The following is a 19,749-nucleotide window of genomic DNA, read 5'->3' as shown; positions in this document are numbered from 1 at the left end:
CAGATTGTCCAGGTGCAAAAAGTTTGTAGCGTGTCCCAGAGCTTGGCCCCGTGTTTCTATTACCTAAAAGATAATTTCATGTTACATGTTTTAAATCCACATCTTCTCTTAGCCTTATGTTCAAATTTGTTGTAGACTGTGTGTCAGTAAATTATTCGAAAGGTAAGTTAGAAATTTACTCCAAGCATACTGAACCACCACCTTCTTCATGCTCCAAGTGTAGTGGCGTCCCCAGGTTGACCTAAGCCTTTAAGTCAGTCGTTGAGATCTTTTTTATGAGCATGTTGTGAACCTCTCTTTTATCTTACAGGATCCTTGCATAACAATAGTTAAAGGAGCAAGCCTTGTGATGCGAGCCATAATCGAGGAAGGAGATACTGACTGGAGCCGAACAATGCAGGAGATGTCTTTAAATGAGAGTGCCTTACCAAGACACTTGGTGACAGCTTTGTTTTCAAAACAAACTGACAGAAATCTGTTAGCGCAAAGACACCTTTCCAGACAGTTGGTGTCTCTATTCCTGACAGACAATCCAGATGGCATAGCTTTGATGCAGAGAATTATTGTAAGTTTATTTATTGTTCGTAATGAACATATTTTCAAACTCGCCCAGGGTGTAAGAAAAGCGTATATTGTACTGATACCAACGGTTCTTTTTAAACTATACCTTTCACTTACTTTGTGCTATTATCAGCTCATGAAAAGATTTATGTGGTTTACGTAAAGACGAGTTGAATTTATAATTTTTTTTTGGCGCTACACATTCCAATTTACACTTCCATTAATCAATTAGAGAGGAAGGCTTTGTTTTTTACCAGACGGCTCAGGAATGTTTCAAAACTTCGTAATGATCGAAAAAATAATTTTTCTTTCCACGTGACTTCAAGATTTAAACTTAAATCGCCCACGTAAAAACGTTCTGAACTATAACAGTAATTAAGTAACGAATAGATCTAAAATCGACAAAGCTGATTTTCTAGTGGGAAAGAAAACATAAAATCAAGAATTAAAATTTCCATTCAAAAGCACCATATGATATCTCCAATGTGTGTCTTCCTATTCCAAAGACTTCCAAAGGTGGCCGAAACGTTAAGGCTCATCACGCTGGCCCAGGAATCACGATTGGAGATTGTGCATATGCAGAGAAGGCTGAGACAAGCACCCAGCCTTGGTTGTAGTGAATTTTCGGACTTCGGTTATTCATAGTAATTCACGAAGTAATATGTATATTTAAAAAAATGAATTTACGTGCTCTACATTGTTATACAAACTAATAATAAACATTGGAGTTCAATGGGAGCTGAGGTAGTGTGTTGCTATGTAAGCAATGCATTTCTGAATTGTTAGGTGAAAAACACTGACTTTAGCTGAACGTTGCTATAAATTCTGAGATCACTGCAACTCCATTTTAAATTACTTTAAATTCGCACGATTCCATTTTTGCTTTACATAATTTTTTCATTTATTTTTCAGCCAGTTGGATTATTGAATTACCTAAATTCAACAGACGTAGCGCCTTCAACTGGTGAGGACCCTGAATGGACAATCAGAGACAATCTCAAATTGGCCCAAGATCATGCCAGTAAATATCAGAAACAACCACAGCTTTTAAATTGGGAAAAACAGTACAGATTGATAGAAAAACATCTTGAGGTAATTTTTATTATATATAATATGTAAATAATATATATAAATTTATATATATAAATAATATATATAAATTTATATATATAAATAATATATATAAATTTATATATATAAATAATAAATATAAATTTATATATATATATATATATATATACTTATAAATTTTTGAAATATGGGCCGTTGAGATTGATTCTTGTTAGGCATTTTTCTGTTGCCTGTTGTATTGCTCGCTCATACTTTTCCTTGGTGTTTCAGTTAATTTCGGTGTGTAAATACAAGTTCATGATGTTTACTATCTTTTATAGAACTATGTCAGATGGATAGTTACACAGAAATTGGCAGACTGTAGTGGCTGTCTGGTTATGTTTGTCTTCACTTTTCTTACATCTACCTTTTTACCTTTTAGTGTTGATATAACCAGTTAACCGTGACTTTAGACCCTGCTGTTGCTGTGGCAAGTGCAGCAGTACTTGCTATGGATTTGACTTTGACAATTTTTAGGCATAATGGCCTGATCCTTTTATTTGAAACTTAATCCCTAGAAAATTTCTTCCGGGAAGTGCAACATTAGGCATCCTATTCAAATGCACGTCAGCTACATAATATTAAGTGGCACTAAAAGATCGCCAGAATTTCAAATATAAAGAATACTTTACGAAATATGTAGCTCAGATTTATAATTTCTTTTAGAAACGACATTTATTATATTTTTATGCTATTTGTTTATTTAAGCATCATTTAATTTGAAACCTTTTCTTTAAATAATTTCAATTCAAAAATTTGTTCAAGGGGGTTCTGGGAGGAACAGATAACTCTAAAATCAAACTATATTTCTAGCGTGTGCTTGTGGTCGTATGGCCAATCACATATCTAATACCCAGAAATATGGCAGGCCCTCCCATCCATAGTTCTTCGTTTAAGAGATTCTGTTTATCTATAATTTAATTTTGGTATGGTTTTTGTAGTATTAATCCAGCAATTTTTTTTTTATTTTTTGAAAGGAGGGCTAAATTGTAGAAAATGTAATAATAAAATGTTAATTTAAATTGCAATCACTGAGTAAGAGATAGTTGTGTTTAAACCAGTTTTATATATATGCATATATCTTACTTCTTAGTAAAGTAGTAAAGTTCACTTGTGAATTCAGAAAGCTCTGGTCCACTGGGGCGCTCAATTAGGCTTGGAAAAACGACAGGATAAAAGTAAAGTCGCACCAGTAGTTCTCCGTAAGGGCAGAAAGTTGGTGAAGTCAACTCTAAATTGGCCACTCTTTTACTATAACTTCAGCTTGGACCACTATTTGCCGAACTTAATCTGGAATCATAAGGTAAGCTTCATTTGCTAAATTCTAAACCGAGATATTTAAAGGTTTTTACATTTCTTGGTTCAGTACAAATTGGTACTGTTCAAATTGGTTTATTTGTGTGTGATAATTTCCAAAAATAGAAAATCGCAGAAAGTATAAATTTGATATTCAGTTTAAGTATCATTACTGACTCTCGAATAACCTTTTACTCAAAATTGATCACCCGAAAGTAACCATTATACGAACAGATTTGATTTGCGTTGTTGGTTCCAGAGATATGCTTTAAACTTCATATGTACTTTTAACACATGTAGATCTATCAATTTTATTTGAAACATTTTTCTAAAGCAGTTCATTTAAGAGGGATTTCTTAGGGTGTCGAAGTTTTCTTATAAAGTGCCATTAAATTCAGTTAACTGCTTTTAATATTAATGTAAATAAAATGATTATTTCTAGTTAGAAGAACACCTGTTGACCGGAAGTGTTGGTTATACATTTTTACGAGACATCTGTGGTTTTTTGTGCAGTTACACATGAACTCTGTATACTAAATACTCTGTATACCACCGGACAGTTGTATAAGGATTGATCGTCAAAAACTGCCTAACGTTGAAAAACACCGTGTATTTTTTTTTTTTCTTCTTCTACAAAAAGATAAAATTCCCAAATAATCTTTAAAATATATCGCATATTCTCGTTTATGAGTGTAAATTTTAACACAACTTTATTTTAATAGATTTTAAGAAAAAAGTTGCCAAAAATGAGAAAAATTCATTTTCAAGAATTCTACTTCTTCCTTTTTTACCCAACATTTCATTCATACTTCAGCTCGTATTATCAACCATATAGAAACGTTCGAAAAAGTTAATATGTTTTATTCAAATTTTACTACATTTTATTTTCATTAATATTGTTTAGAATTTATTAGATGTCACTGACCCATTTTCACCTACAAAATATTTGTTTATTTATGTGTAGCACCCATTTAACTTATATTGATTGTAATGGGAGGTATTATACTATTCATGCACAGGTTTTTAAAGAAAATGTAATAAAAAAAATAATTATTATGACATCATTAAAAAAAAGCTTATACCAATGTGAGTACTGATTTTTTTTTTTTTTTTTTTTGGCGCATCAACAGCTGAGGTCATTAGCGCCCGGAGCTTTTTCCAGTGCACTGCCGGCCTCCGGACAGTGTTCTCTCGTTACAGACAACACTGTCCATCACCGGACAGTGAGCTGTAAGAAGCTCCTAGGAAGAGAAAATCTAAGGGTCAGCTGCTGGATTCGAACTCGGGACCTCCGCGTGGGAGTCCAGTATGCTAACCTCATAGCTAATCCCTTCCCTGAGTACCGATTTATTTTAGGACATCTGACTTGAGTTCAAGTTAAGTACAGTAGTAGGAAGTAAACATCGACGGAATGAGTTCATTCTTAGTTTAAATTTATTGTTACTTCACTTATAGTAGTTAAACGTTAAAAATAATATATAATTAATAATTACATCCAGTTTGTTAATATTAAATTAAGAATTGTGTTCTATTACAATTACTTTCTAGAAGTTCTCCCCACACAGTTTTATGTACGTAATATGTAGTAAATAAAGATATGTATATTTTTAGGGTGGGCAATTATTATTAAAGTACTTTACTAATTATTTGATAATAAAACTTCTTTACAAATACGCTATCAAAGGTAGTACATTAAATTATAATTTAGAAATGGATTATTATTACAAGTAGTTATGAATTCGTCATTAACTGTATTTAATTTGTGCTCTTGTATTCTTCTGTAAGACGTATTCAAGACTAAAATTTTGTTATAACTCCGTGATTCAAACCAACATTGTTTCTCTTTTTCTATTATAATGGGATTATAAATGTGATCATTATTTAGAATATATCATAGTAGAATATAATAAAGATAAATCAGAAAAATTATTTTGAATAGATTTAAAATAAAGTACCTTTCTGTTTGTGAAGAGGATAATATACATTCTATTGTTATAAAAAACAAACAAATAAAACAAAAACAAATATGTATTATGAATGAAATGGCCAGCATAATGGTCTGTGACATTTAATTCTAAAGTCTATTTAATAAAAAAAAAATCTTTCAAGAAAATCCAATCAAGCAAATTGCAATAAGAAAAAGTAGGGTGAATGTTTACCTCATTTTGTTTTGTAGACTCGTGATGAACTGAAAAACGCTTTGGAAAAAGAGATCCGCCAATTTGAGGCCAGCTGTGAAGTATCACAGGGTGCCAATCTTGCCTGGAATCACGCAGAGTTTGAGGTAAATTATGCCAGTTTGAAGGATCAACTCTGTATTGATGGATACTATATTAAAGTGCTACTGGACAAGCAGGAAGCTCCTAAGTCTTTAAATTCTATATCGTAAGTATCAGAGCTTCCGTGTATTCTTGTAAATACAAATACATGTGCTTGTCAAATAAAATTAGATATGGGGAGAATTAAAAAAGGTCTGATGTTCGAAATGTAATCAATTGTATTTTATAGTTGTTAGTATTCCATATTTCGATGAGCTGATTCCGAAACTATTGCTTAGCGAAGTGTTGCACTGCAGCTGTGACATCCTCTTAAAGGTTGAGTCGCTGACTCTGAAAGTAATAAGCCAAAAAATGAAAATCCGATGATGCCAGTTCGAGGGTGCTTACATGGTGAGGTAACAGCTCACTTCCATGAAGTTGTTAAATTTTGTGCTTGGTTATTTTTGATGAACTGGATCGTGAAGGATATTACTTGTTTTTAGTATGTCAAAGCTCTGCTATCTCGCAGAGAGTTTGGTAAGTTTCTGAACGACGCTGAGTTTGTGCTAAAGAATGCCTACCTGATCTTTGCTCTTTTATCTTTACCTGTGTTGTGAAGATTAGGATAGCCCCACTTCAGATTATAGTGGACTGCCAACGCATTTTAGAAATAAATCATCGCCAATGTATGAGTTGAAGATCGAATTTCTGTTTCCCTCAGTTGTCACTCTTTATCACAAGTATTTAAATCTCTTACTGGTAGAACCTTCACTACTAGCACCAGGCAAAACTGGCATTCGTCTAAACCCTTAAATCCTGAAGGCCCTATACGATAAATACCCTCGTATTTACATTGATGGGATGAAACGACTGGTTTCTTGTTGGTAAAGATGTGCCGATGCTAATAGTGCTCATTTCTATTAATAAATCAATCGAGTTACTTAATTGTAAAATTTTTCTTCTAAAACTCGCAAAACTTCTTAATCTGAAATTTAAAGAAGTATATCAAAAGTAAAGGATTAAGTTCAAAGTTCAGTACAATATTTATAAGCAGTGTTCTAGAAGTCGTTCAAGATATTACAGTTTATTTATTTATCGTTTTGTGCTCTTGTTGGCACATTAACCATTATTATATTACAACTTAGAAAATGACTGTTTCTCATCCCGTAGTCACTTTAACAGTTATTGTGTTTTCTTTGTTCCAGAAATAACTTCTTCAATAACCTCTATCATAGATTTCTGCTGCCAACTTCCATGGAAATGAAGTGTATGTGTCTGCAAGCGATGGCGCTTGTCTATGGAAGTTACCATGATAAGATTGGCTGTTTTTCAGACACCAAATATATTGTCAACTTGTTAGAAAGGGTCAGTATCTTAATCATACTTTCTTATTACTATGAGAGCTTTCTAAGTACTTGAACTGCTCTTTTTTCAAACGTTTTTCAATGCTTTTTGTCGAACGTTTTTCTCGAAATCTATTTGATTTACATTGTTTGAAAAAATTACTCTTGTATACGAAAGTATGCCCTATATTTTAAAGAGAATTTTGGTATTTTATCTTTTCTAAAAAAAGAGGAAAACATCGATAATGTTGGGTGTTTTTGAACATTACGCTTTTCAGTGCTGTTTTTTTGACGCTCAATCGTCCTACCGGACAGTTGTAATGTTTTTGTTTGACTCTTTTTCCTTTTTTTTGAAGACTTGCGATAAACTGGAACGAGATAGGCTGTTAATATTTCTTCACAAATTAACCTTAGCGAAAGATAATGTTAAGGAAATAGTTAACGAAGCAAATGGCGTTCCGTATCTCGTAGATTTGATGACATTAGCTCATTTACATACAACAAGGTGAGTGGCATTTTCGTATTTTCGCTATTTTGGTGGAAGCTGAATTAGATTTTTTCTCAGCTTTCTTAAATTTTAGAGCTATTATACCAACTCAGAGTAATCTATTGGAATTCGGAGCTGATTGTGATAGAGAGGATGAAAATGAATGGCATTATTCTATTAGTGCTGAAGATAACAGTAAGCGCAATCAACCAGTTTCTTTTAAAAAGGTATTCCTTGTGTCTTTTATTTATTTATTTATATTTTTAATATAATTATTTATTATTATTTTATTTTATTATTTTTTTGAAATTACGTTTTGTTGCTAGTGTATACATTTAGAAAAGTTTTTTAACTCAATATAACTTTAGTGATAACTTGATTACTGATCCTACTTTAGACTCATCATTACCCTTACAGAAACTCACCAGTACGTACCGAAATTTAATTATGTTTGGATTTAGACATCTACAGACTCCCTCACTCTTGTGGAGAACTATTAGGGCCTCGTCATCAAGACTAGAGCACATCTTGGGTCGAGATGATGCTAGTTGGTGTCGTCTCTGTATGCCCCTGAGGAATTAGTACATCATATCATATCTGTGAATGCTCTGTCTTGGAAAAGAGCTACCTTAAGAGCTACAATTATATAGCGAAAGTGGTCTATCTCGTTCTTGCTAACTGAAAGCGACCCAGGCAGTTGTGCATATTACAGAAAGTATACTGCTTGGCATCGCCTACATTCTCTCAAAGATTTTGTCTTTAGAATAATCATTTCCGGAACTATCCTTCAGTGATAACATAACATACTATCCTTCGAAGGGGTTAACTTAGTTGATAGCGCGATGGACTAGTAAGTTGGAGGGTACCGAATTTAAACCTAGGCGCTTTTTTAGATTTGCACTTCCTTTGAGCTCTACAGCTGTCGGGTGAGGGGCAGAGTTGTACGGGAAACGGGAAGTGCACTGAAAAGGCTCTGAACAACAATGTCCTTGACATTAATACGCCTTAATATTAACAACAAAAATGATTTTTGTATGTAATAATAATAAGACATAGTGGTGCAAGTGACCTAAGTAATCGATGCGCCCATGCGTAGAAGCCTACCGTTGGGGGGGGGGGGGGGTCCTGAAAGTTGCCCATTCTCCCTTAACCAATCTACTCTCCAGTTTAGGTTAACTCTGTAACTTACTTCAACTCTTACTTCTACTTACTAGGATAGTAAAGATTATTAAGATTCGGTCATCGGATGAACCCTGTTTCCTAGCAACTAAAGTCATAAAAGGCCGTAAAAGATGTAAACATCGTTACATTGTTCGTGTGTTTAATAATTTCTTGTTCTTCTATTTCAGTTAAAAGAATTGTTTATAACAGGCGTAATCAATGCGAAAAGTAAATGCTGGGCACAAGGTATGCTAAACTGGAAGCCACTGCAAATGATACCCCAACTGAAGTGGTGCCTGCTTTCAAAAGACAAAGGAATAATGAATGAAAGCGATATGACCATCCTTATACTAAACATGTTTATCAATATGATGTCTTTCTATCCAAGCAGGTAAATCAAACCTCATAGGTTGGCTCCGGAAAGTCCATATAGTGTTTATATAGTCTAACTCCAGTCAATGTGACTAATCTCCTTTTTGATTTTTTTCAGGAACAAGGAACATGCAATAATTAGCCCGATGAGTCGCATAAAAACCATATTGTCCTGTCCGACTTGTTTACATCATATCGTGCAGTTATTACTAACCTTTGATCCGATAATCGTGGAAAAGGTGGCTACCTTATTGTGCCTAATAGCTGAAGATAATCCTATTACTTCACAGCTGTACACTACAGGCGTTTTTTACTTTATACTAATGTACAATGGCTCTAATCTACTACCTATAGCTAAATTTCTCAAAATTACCCACACATTGCAAGCATTTACTCGAGATGAGGTAATATTTTGAGCAGTAACTTGTTTAAAGAGTTGTCCTATTTATAAATACTATACATAATTGGTAGTAATTTAGGTAGCTACAATTTTGAAAATGCTGCTTATTTTTTGATTTTTTGTAGAATGCTTCATCGAGTCTGATGCAGCGCAGCATTTTAGGTCAACTATTGCCCGAAGCTATGGTCAACTATTTGGAGAATTATGGGGCCGAAAAATTCGCACAAATCTTTCTAGGCGAATATGATACACCAGAAGCTATTTGGAATTCTGAAATGCGGTATTAGTTTCACTTTCATATTTGACTTTAAAAGATGGAGAGATAAAAACGTAGTCATATTTTATAAGTCTCTTTTGTTCCAGTTGTATGTTGATACAGAAAATCGCAGCACATATCGCTGATTTTACGCCGCGCTTGTGGAGCAATAATCGAGCTCAGTACCAATATATTGTAATTCCAGCTGTTAGATATCCACAGTTGCAGAATGAGCTTTTCTGTAATATCTACTACTTGAGACATCTATGCGATACTATACGATTTCCGAATTGGCCAGTAGCAGATCCGGTAAGATAAACAGATTGCACTGCGTGAATTAGCCAGCACATTTGGGAGATGCGGCCCAAATAATGGGGTTGTTGTAGCCAATAAGAAGTGTTAAAGCTTTCGCATGCTCACTGAAGAAATAAAGTTTCTTATGTTGAGGATGTTATTCTGGTCACAGTTCTACTAGTTATTTTCGAAGTAAAATTTTGGTAGTACGCAGAAATCTGTAAGAAATAAATAAGAAATTTCAATGATAAGGCCTCTTTCAATAGAAAGCATTGCGAAAGCGGATAAAAATAAGGTTGCAGAAAAAAAAGTAAAGCTTTTGCATGCTTACTGAAGAAATAAAGCTTGGTTAAAGAAATAGCTGAAGCTGTTTTTAAGACAACCTCAAAAAGTAAATAATCCTGTAGAATGGTTCTTCTAGTTGTGAAATTTGCAATTTCTGTCAGCAATACAAATTAAACCTCTTTTATGATGTGTAGGACACAAAAATGATATATTTAAATGGTTCTTTAAACGAATGCCTAACTACACCCCTCTCCCAGAACAGTTAGGCACTCTCTCTATTTCGTGGTTAAACATTGTGTTCTAGGTTGGTCTTCTTCGCGATGTACTCGAAGCTTGGACAAGTGAAGTAGAAAAGAAGCCGCCTGCAATGTCTGTGGATGAAGCTTATAGCGGGTTAGGATTGAAGACTGGTAAAACCCACGATGAACCCACAATCAGGAAAGCTTACTACAAGCTTGCTCAGCTCTATCATCCAGATAAGAATCCAGATGGCAGGGTAAATAAATCTAACTCACCTTTTAGAAATATTGTGTTAATATTAGGCACATACTCCTCATAGAATAATTGACTGCTTTAAGGTATCTCTCTGCCAAATGGTGGATCCCTTGATCACACCATATCAATCAAGTAACTCCTGCGCTCTAGTTTCAACTTCGCAGAAGATATTTAATTTTCTCACTCACAGAAAAAGTGATAAGGACACCCCGTAATACGAGGTTGATTGGCGGCAAGTTTGGACTAAAGGGTGGGTGAAAAAAAAATTCACTGCAATCCAACTTTCACCCATTGACAACCTATCTCAGTAACTTTGGTTAATAAATCTACTTCTCGTCACAAATCATTATTTTATTGTAGAAGCATATGTGAGAAGTATTATTCAAGATAAGCAAGTGAGGTGTCGGCCTGTTGAGATATACATTCATGCTTCCCTATCTTTTACGTTTCCTGCCGTACGAAAATAGCTAGCTAACTTTGGTATTGTACGCTACCAAATATGCAGCAAGTCCTCGTACTTGTGCTTTTGGATGTTTACTAGCGAGGTTTCTGTAATGGCTTATCATGGCATATGATTGCCGCCTTTAAATTACCTTTTTTATAAGACCCATGATGATTTATAATCGAACGCCAGTTAGTAAGCGACCAAGGAATTCCTGTTCTTGGATTTTACAAATAGCAAAGAATAGCTTCATCAGTTGTATTGTGAAGTACTGTAAAACAAGTGACCTGTTTTAAAGCATTGCTTCTTTAACCCAAGATTAACCAAATATTTTTGTTTTCCATCCCCAGGTAAAATTCGAAGCAGTAAACAAAGCCTACGATTTCTTATGTAGTCGTAGTTCTTGGCATGGTAATTCTATCAATACTAATAACATCATTCTAATTCTACAAACACAGAGTATACTATTCCATCGCTATTCTAACGGTAAGTTTTTTTGAGATTCAATCCTTTTGTCAAGGATTGTCACAGAACTTGAGTTGGGTCTAATTCTCTCACAGAAAAAGTGTGACCAAGTGCTTTAGTCAAGAGTAATATGTCTTACGCCCATTTTTCAGAATTGAGACCTTATAAGTACGCTGGTTACAAACAATTGACTCGGACCATCCAGTTGGAGACAAACGATGAACAGCTATTCTCAAAACAGGTTACTTTGTTGTCCAGCGCGATTGAGTTAGTGTATCATACAATTAAGTGTTCTTCGCTAAATGCTGAAGAATTCAATCGTGAACATGGCTTTCAGGTATGATAAAGAGTGTTTTTTAATAGCGATTGAATCAGAACCTTCTTATGTGTTCTACCCCATAAATATGCTTCTTATTAGGCCAACAGTGTGGCTGCTATGACATTGCTAATATGGCAGCTTTCTGATTTCAGATCATTTCTGCAGCTTACAGTCGCTGTGTATCCGTACTGTCCGAAAGTACCAAAGAGTCTGAGACTATCGTCAAGATTTGCTACTACTGCACGAATATCTTTAAAATTGCCGCGCAATTTGGCGATTGCCTACAAACATTTATTGGACTGCCTAATCTCGTTCCTGATACTATACGAATACTACATTTTAAGGTAAGAGATTAAAAGGATACAAATCCTAAATTGCCAATTCTGGTTTTCAGAATTTTAGTACGCAAAGGAAAGTTATATTCATGGGCCGCTGTTGAATGCAGCTTCCTTGTGAGGTTTTGTAACATCACAATACAAGGACTAGCACAGTACTCCATACACACAATACGCTGACACAACATTCACGTAAACAAGTACCCCTAGGCACATATTCTCAACCAAGAGCTACCTTTCCTTGGATAAAGCTTCGGTAAAGGCCGTAAACCCTTTAAATTCAAGGTACTTTATTGAAGCGGGAGTTAAACTTAAGGCCGACAACCCTACCTTGCAAAACCTTAATGCGTTCCGAAATCTCAATACAAAATTTTTTCTATATGATTCCATGATTTTTTGTTGCAGAATTTAATCGTTTTACGTTGTGCTGTCGTTGAATGTATCAGTGCATTAACAGTTGATACAGAATTGCAATTAAGTTTCCTGCAAGCTGGCGTACTATGGTATCTGATATCGTTTTTGTTCATCTATGACTTCACTTTAGGAGAAAGTGGCATCGAAAGCAGTAAGGAACATAATCAACAAGTGAGTGTGGGAACCCACTGCATGAACAGTTTTTCTGATTTAGCTGATTAGTGTCACAAATCACAAAAGTGTGAGTTTCCAGGCTATAACTCTATGGTAGGTAGAAACGAAGTGGCGAATAACTGCAGGAATAAAGTAAACGTAAGAAAAGTAAAGTAGTGCCTATTTTCAGGCGAGCTTTACGTCAAACTAGCCAATTACGTTTAGTGGACAGGGTTTTAGCAAAACATACTTTACTATTAATTTCTCAAATTAACCATTATATAAAATCTACGGCTTAGACCAGGAATCGAACCCAGTACCATATATTACATCTTAGCTTTGTGGGCCTCGCCTCAACACTCAGCTATCGTGGTGCCTACAGGAATAAAGTATTTGCGGATTTTTGTGGCCATATCTCCGGTACTGACGTAAGAATGTACAAGCTGTTGTACTGTTATTGTCAGATAGTACAATGTCTGGCTAATACTGACTGTAGTGAAGTGGTCCTGATAATTTGAAAGTGATTAATTATACATTGAGGACACATCTCGCTGCACGCATGAGAGTATCCAGGCAGTAGTAGTTAGTGTAGATAAGAAATAGAAGTCAGATCAATACATTTGCCTTTCTCTATCCGTAATGCATGTTAATAAAATGCACTACGCATCTTTTCCCAGGCGCAGAATAACCAACTAGCCAAATTATCGGTAACGGCTTGTGGTCATTTGGGCGGATACCTTAATGGCAATTGTACTAGCCCACACAATCAACGGGTCCGTCAGGTTTTAGAGACGCTGTTGACATCGTATCTAGCTTCAATGCTAGCAAATGAAGACCCACATGAGGTAAGTGGCTCAAAATTAAAACTTGTCTACCATACTATGGATCCATAATGTACCAATACTAATCTATTTTTCAGGTACTGAAAACATTGACCAGCAATTGCTCAAATCCATATCTAGTCTGGGACAATACGACTCGAACAGAATTGATGGACTGGTTAGAAGAGCGTAGATTGACACGTTATCTTGATGAACAATTCGATCAGATCGAATTTTCATTTACTGTTCACTCAAAGCATTTAATTATTGGTGGTATCTTCATTGCTCTGTACAATGAACAACCACTCTATACAATCCAGGTACATCTGAAATATTTTATATTTTCAAGTAGCTAAAACCTCGACCAATTTTCGGAACTAACACTTATTTAACAACTCACAACTGTGATTTTGCCCCTATTCCCTCAAAACTCTTTTAAGATCTTGACAATTGATGATGTTTTCAATTCTCTCATACTAATCATTTACCGTATACTGCAGTCCAGAGTAGTGTGAGCCCATAATTAATAATACTTCTTTTTTTTCTTTTTTTGCAGAATCCGAAACAATTTGTGTTGGACATTTTGGATTTCCTAAGATCCAAAGAGCCTTCGAGGAAAATTCTTACCAAACAAGATCATGCATATGTTTTAATGGCTTTGGAGTCCTTATATAATGTTATTAGCAATAATCAGAGTAAGTTACTCCCCTCCCTTAAAGGCAGGTTTATGTCCTCTTCTACTGCTGTTTGTTCACGTAGGCTTTCTGGGGAGATCAAGTGCCCTGAGAACTGTGCATATTGAATACATATTTTAAATTATTTAGGTTTAAAAATCTAGAGGTGTGACGAATATCGAGTAGTCCACCATATTTAGTAGGTAAGTTGTAGGAATATGTATGTGTAGAAGTATGAATGAGTCGTTTAGAATTTGTAATGGACTAGTAGAATTGAGTCTATGATTTCGAGTTGAAGTACAAGAAAGTTGTGGTTGGCTGAAATTACTTACAAGTCTACTCCTACCTCCGAATATATGTAAATTGTTATTTATTTAGGGAAGGGATTAGCTAAGCGGTTAGCGTATTGGATTCCCACGCGGAGGTCTTGGGTTCAAATCCAGCTGATTGCCTTTAGATTCTCTCTTCCTAGGAGCTTTTACCGCTTACTGTCCAGTGATGTACAGTGTTGTCTTAATGAGGGAACACTGTCCAGTGGTCGGCAGTGCACTGAAAAAAGCACTCATAACCTCAGATATTGACGCAGATATTAACCTCAGAATATTGAGATTGTATTGAAAAAGAAGGTGCAGTAGACTAGTGGCACATGAACTATAGGCCACTCTGATATTGCGCCTACAACAATGATTTTAATCATGGTGACATGTGCTGAAAATTAATTTAGTGGCCGAAGTGTTTCATACTACCGGTCAATATCTTCGTTGGTGCGTTAGTTGAGTAATGAGAAGGTTTATGTTGGTGGTGGCCAAAGAAGGTTGTTTTTGCAAACAAAATTATTTATGATGTCTTTAAGTTTCGGGTGCCCTTTTATCAGAAGCGTCTTAGAAGTGAAGAAAACTTAATATCAAATTAAAGGTAGAAATACAACAACCAAATTGGACTTGAGAAAAAAAACTTTTTTCTGGCCGCCGCCGAAAAGAAACCCTCATTTTAATTGGAGGCTTGGTGAATTTCAAAGATTATTATGGTCATTTTTAGGTGTATCGATCCAGATAATTGGCCAATTTACGTTCCTGTTTAGCATTTTATCTTCAGTCGCTAACGATGACATGAAGACGTGGATTTTATCGACAATAAAATTAGCGTCTCGTACACAAGAGTGTATAGAAGACATTGCTGCCAACAACATGATGATGCCTCTATTGCTCTCGCTATATGATCTACCGGCTAGCAAGATGTTAATTTTGGACTGTATACACGCTTTGATTACGTCCTCAAATATTGTTAAACAATTATTGAGTCGAGGTAATTTTATTTATTAATTATTTATTTATTTCATTTTATTTATTTATTTTTTTTTTTTGAAGGTATAAAATATTAAGTTGTAAGAGGTGTCTGAGTATCCTTATGTTTTTAAGATTTACACATAAAAAATGATTTGTTTACTCATTTACTATCTACATCTAAGCTAATTAACGCTATGATAAAATTGAAAATTTGAATGAAACCTTGAAAATTCAAGAAGAGAAAATCTTCTGATTATTGAAACCTGATTTTGTTTTTACTAGTGGCTGATTTATTTTATTATTTTATCTTTTTTAAAAACAAACTTTACTTCTAACGCAAGAGGCCTACAGTCAACAACAGCAGTACAGAGAATGATTTTTGAATATTAGAGAATTTTTATAAAAAAAATTTCATCATACATAACAAAATGTCATAATACTAAGCATTAGTGGTAGGAGTAGGTACTATTATACGTGTCTTAATGTATAATAGTAGTTGGTGTAATTAGTTTTGCAAATTTAGCATTATACAAATGCATAATTCTGTCGATAACTTATGTATATAGTTAAATATATTTATTTGTAATATGTCCAGGAGGTGTGCTCTACCTTTTAGATACTGTACTAAACGGTAACACTGAAGAAAGTCGTTTACGTGCTGTTGAAGTTTTGGCCAGGTTAATGCAGGACAAAGTGTCTGGCCGTAAAATCTCTCTTATTATTGGCCACATATTGCCGCCAGCATTGCCGGACGCCATTTTAGACTCACCAAAAGCTGCTTTGAATCTGCTCGCTACGGATCATGATAATCCAGAGATCATTTGGAAGGAGGAGGATCGAATAAATATTAAGAGGATAGTTGGAGATCATGTTAAAAAGTACGTCTCTCAATATTTTTCTGCTATATAATATTACAGTGTGAAATGCTATGAGTTCTACCGCGTTGTAATATCTAAAGAAACTAAGTTCTCGTTTCTAAATGCTCTAAGACGTATAAAATAATAAAGTAATTCTTGCACAGACTCACCTACATAGTCTTGAAGTGTTCTCTTGTACTCTAACCTGCTCTTAAATAATTTACAATTTTCAAAATCTACCACCTGCTTAGGTTTAGGAGGAACACTTACCTTGAACTCTAAACTGATCCCAAGTCAGTAAATTGAACAGATCTACCATATGTTTATATAATACTAAAGAGAACTTTAATCTTTTACTCGAAACTGTTTCAAAGTTAGTACAATGTTTACATCTACCTCGTACATGGGTGTTGAGTATTTACTTGTTAATCTTTGTCTCCATTTAGATTTTGAATTTTTTGAAAGGTCTTGACAGATCTTTTTATCTAATTGCCGAACGTTCTGGATCAAACATATACACTTCTTTTTCGAATGATTTCGCAATTAGATACGTTTCTTCAAGGCTTAAACCTAACAAACTAGAATCAAAATACCACCTTATTTTTTAATTTTATTTTTTCCCTCCAAATCAAGACAATATCTGCAGCAGAAGGAGAACCCAGATATACCAGTAGAAATGCCAGATATCGCCACGAAGAATAGAAATGAAATTATAGTTGGTGGAGTTTACCTGCGACTGTACAACGCAAATCCCAGTTGGTCGGTTCGCAAACCAGTGCTATTTCTTACGGACTTGTTGGACACATTCCTTAGGTTAAATAATAAATTTCAGGTAAGTGAATTATGCTTTAAGTCATCCGTTTGCCAGATGTTGGATCTCTAAGCTTGAACTGTTCCTTGACATTATAGACAAAATTCGGTAGTTATTAAATTTTCCCTCGCTTGAAAGTGACATATAAACATAATATTCATCCTATAATCACTAAAAACTTGTAGGTCTGTCACTTTTATTTGTAACTTTGTTCTAGATAATTTGTTTTTTGAGATTCTGAGGAAGGTGTTAAATTTCTCCCCTCTAAAGTGTCATATCAATATTTTGTACGTTTTAATTTTGATTAGAATTCCATTCGTGACCGAAATTCCGAACTTGATGAAAACAATCTCTGAAAATGAAACTTGACTGAATATTTTGTCGTGTTTGGGAGGGAGGGTAGTGTGTAAAGAACATTAAAGTAAATTAAGTAAAAGCACGATGGCCTATTCTTTTTTCTCAGGAAAAGTAATTTGGAAGAGTTGTGTGAAGGTTATCTCAAAAGTATCGTTTAGTTATGATAAATTTCTTTAATGCTAAGGGCAGTTACATTTAATAAACAAAAAATATAAAAATAAAATAAAAAATAGAACTTAAAACAATTTCTTATGATACACCTTTGAGAATTCTATGCAAGAAAAAGTCGTGTAGGTGATATAAAGTTTTTCAACTAGTTACAAGAACTTGCTAATTTTTCTTTAATGAAAACTATGGTTTTTATTTGCAATTTGCCCGTAGGAAGAATTAGTAGATGCAGTAGGTACAGCTTTAATAAATCTGATCTCATTCAATCCAAAATTGGCTGAGCAGTTGCCATCTTTGGGTCATTTGCCGAAATTGTTTACGGAATGGAATGTCAACAATTTGAAAATCTCCAACCACGTATTCCAGTTTTTGAAGTTAATATTTGCAAATGAGGTACGTTATTATAGGTATTGTCTAAAGTATCATGCTTCAATGATCAGGTTAACTTGTTTCTTGTCATTCTGTTACAGATGTGTGTGTCCAGTTTATGTCAGATCGAGTGTATGGGCCCGATAAAACAGGCCATCATTGCTCATACCGAACTGCTGTCTGTTGCATCAGATGCGCTCTCCAAGATGTTTGAGTTCAAGAATGATGGACTTGTTAAGCAGGTACTAACAAATTTGTTTCTATTTGTTTCTATAGCAAAGATTGAGTGACTATTGATACTTCTCAACGCTTTCAACTCTATCCAATATTGTATCTTTTCCAGGCGTTAGATGTAAATATAATTAAATACCTTCTGGCTATGCTTGAAGAGACGACCAGTGCTCGTACTAAAGCTTTAATCGTTAAAACGCTAAAGCTGATGTCACAGAATTCCACGATTGTCATGAATCTGTTAGAGAATTCGCACTTATGGTCTAACTATTCGGAGCAAAACCATGATCTCTTCATCACGATGACTCCGTCAGTGCCGTACATTACAGGTAAAGTGTGCGTTCTCTTGTACAGTGGGCAGTGTAAAAAGCTAGTTTAAGTAGCGTAGAGTAGGGTACATTAGTTTAGGCTGAAAAGAGTGTGGCCGAGTGTTCTTCATTGGTTACACAGAAAATCTTCGAACAAACACCACAGTCCTCAACAGCCTTCCCACAGTGTAAAACTGTGCAGTGGAAAGCAACGTATGGGCAGGAGACTCAGACAGCAGGCATCTTTAGAGCGTAGTTTGTGAGCATTTGGACTTCATTTATTCGTAGAGAAACTAGTATAAGCAACGTTTTCTTCTTTCGAAAAATGTTTTTGGTAGGCTCAACCTTTGAATCTAACAGCAAGCATCATTGCATTGTCAATGTGAGGACTTGTTTATGTTTGGCTCAGAATTGTAGAATGCTTGCTTATCATATAAACAACCTCTCACAATTTAAACTAAGCCTTTATTGTTTGAATTGCAGGGGGTTCGACAGCAGCTGGCTACCTGACTGAAGGACAAAACCAACCAATGCCGAGCGTACCTCCGCCTTTAGAACTTGAAGATTCCTAGTAGCTTGTAACATACCTCGGTTATGATACCTTTAAAATAAAAAACAATTTCAGGCGGTAAATTTCGGGGGGATATAAAAATCTATTTTGTACATTATTATGAATTGTATAATATACTTAGTAAGAATTCTATCTTGAATATACAGCTACTGCTCACTAAACAAAGATTTCTACCATCTTAGAGAGTTGGCTTATTTTTTGTATGTAGTTGTCTCGACTGAACTCGTAGAAGTTGATTATTGAAGCTCGATTATTTGGTCTTGATTTTTACAAAACTTGCTGCTTAAAATAACCTACTTACCTGTTTTGAGATGTAGCCTCCTTGCGGGGGCTTTTTGAGATATAATCATTCTTTTGGAAACCGTCTAAGAGCTCACTAGTGTGCATTTGTAGACTATCCACATAACACTGGCTGCACTACTGTTTATTCAATTCATCACTCTAATTATCTCAAGTAGCCTAATGGGAAGTGTAGTCCACTATGCGAAAGGTTCTGTGGCTTAGCCCCTGTTCACCTTTGAAATAAACAACTTACAAAAAAAAAGTATGAACACTAATTTATTAAAAAATTAATAAACAATATTTAATAAAAATCATAAAAATAATAATAATAATAATAGGTGCTAATGGTCGTAGACTTCGATATGCAAAATAATAAAAAATAATTAAAATAAAAAATAAATCAATAATAATAATATAGTAATATAATTGATTCCCTTTCTAGGCCTTGGATTTTATTGCCAATTAAAAGAATTTCTAGTAAAGTATGTGCTAGAACCTAGACCTCCGTCCACGACTCCTAATTTTGGTAGTTGGACGTAAAAAAAAAATTAAAAGAATGCCATCCCTT

General features: G+C 34.7%; 1 protein-coding gene across 1 annotated transcript in view; it reads left to right on the top strand.

Moving 5' to 3' along the window:
• Rme-8 (receptor mediated endocytosis 8) overlaps positions 1-19,544 on the top strand; it is a 30,998-nt gene extending 11,454 nt beyond the window's left edge. Inside the window, exons 13-38 of the mRNA XM_074143194.1 lie at positions 311-565; positions 1,474-1,653; positions 2,795-2,974; positions 5,144-5,352; positions 6,431-6,590; positions 6,925-7,073; positions 7,150-7,282; positions 8,405-8,607; positions 8,707-8,992; positions 9,114-9,268; positions 9,352-9,553; positions 10,128-10,319; positions 11,111-11,246; positions 11,378-11,562; positions 11,697-11,888; positions 12,285-12,464; positions 13,124-13,291; positions 13,366-13,587; positions 13,824-13,962; positions 14,980-15,246; positions 15,823-16,105; positions 16,718-16,916; positions 17,634-17,813; positions 17,891-18,031; positions 18,133-18,349; positions 18,812-19,544. Of these exons, the coding sequence (XP_073999295.1) occupies positions 311-565; positions 1,474-1,653; positions 2,795-2,974; positions 5,144-5,352; positions 6,431-6,590; positions 6,925-7,073; positions 7,150-7,282; positions 8,405-8,607; positions 8,707-8,992; positions 9,114-9,268; positions 9,352-9,553; positions 10,128-10,319; positions 11,111-11,246; positions 11,378-11,562; positions 11,697-11,888; positions 12,285-12,464; positions 13,124-13,291; positions 13,366-13,587; positions 13,824-13,962; positions 14,980-15,246; positions 15,823-16,105; positions 16,718-16,916; positions 17,634-17,813; positions 17,891-18,031; positions 18,133-18,349; positions 18,812-18,900 (4,902 nt within the window). The 3' untranslated portion in view covers positions 18,901-19,544. The remainder of the gene's footprint in view (positions 1-310; positions 566-1,473; positions 1,654-2,794; positions 2,975-5,143; positions 5,353-6,430; positions 6,591-6,924; positions 7,074-7,149; positions 7,283-8,404; positions 8,608-8,706; positions 8,993-9,113; positions 9,269-9,351; positions 9,554-10,127; positions 10,320-11,110; positions 11,247-11,377; positions 11,563-11,696; positions 11,889-12,284; positions 12,465-13,123; positions 13,292-13,365; positions 13,588-13,823; positions 13,963-14,979; positions 15,247-15,822; positions 16,106-16,717; positions 16,917-17,633; positions 17,814-17,890; positions 18,032-18,132; positions 18,350-18,811) is intronic.
• The last annotated feature ends 205 nt before the right edge of the window (positions 19,545-19,749 follow it).

Source organism: Rhodnius prolixus, unplaced genomic scaffold (assembly GCF_049639745.1).
Source record: "Rhodnius prolixus isolate KJV_2025 unplaced genomic scaffold, Rpr scaffold_12, whole genome shotgun sequence".
In the NCBI taxonomy this organism is placed as follows: domain Eukaryota; kingdom Metazoa; phylum Arthropoda; class Insecta; order Hemiptera; family Reduviidae; genus Rhodnius; species Rhodnius prolixus.
This window is presented reverse-complemented; position numbering and strand designations above follow the sequence as displayed.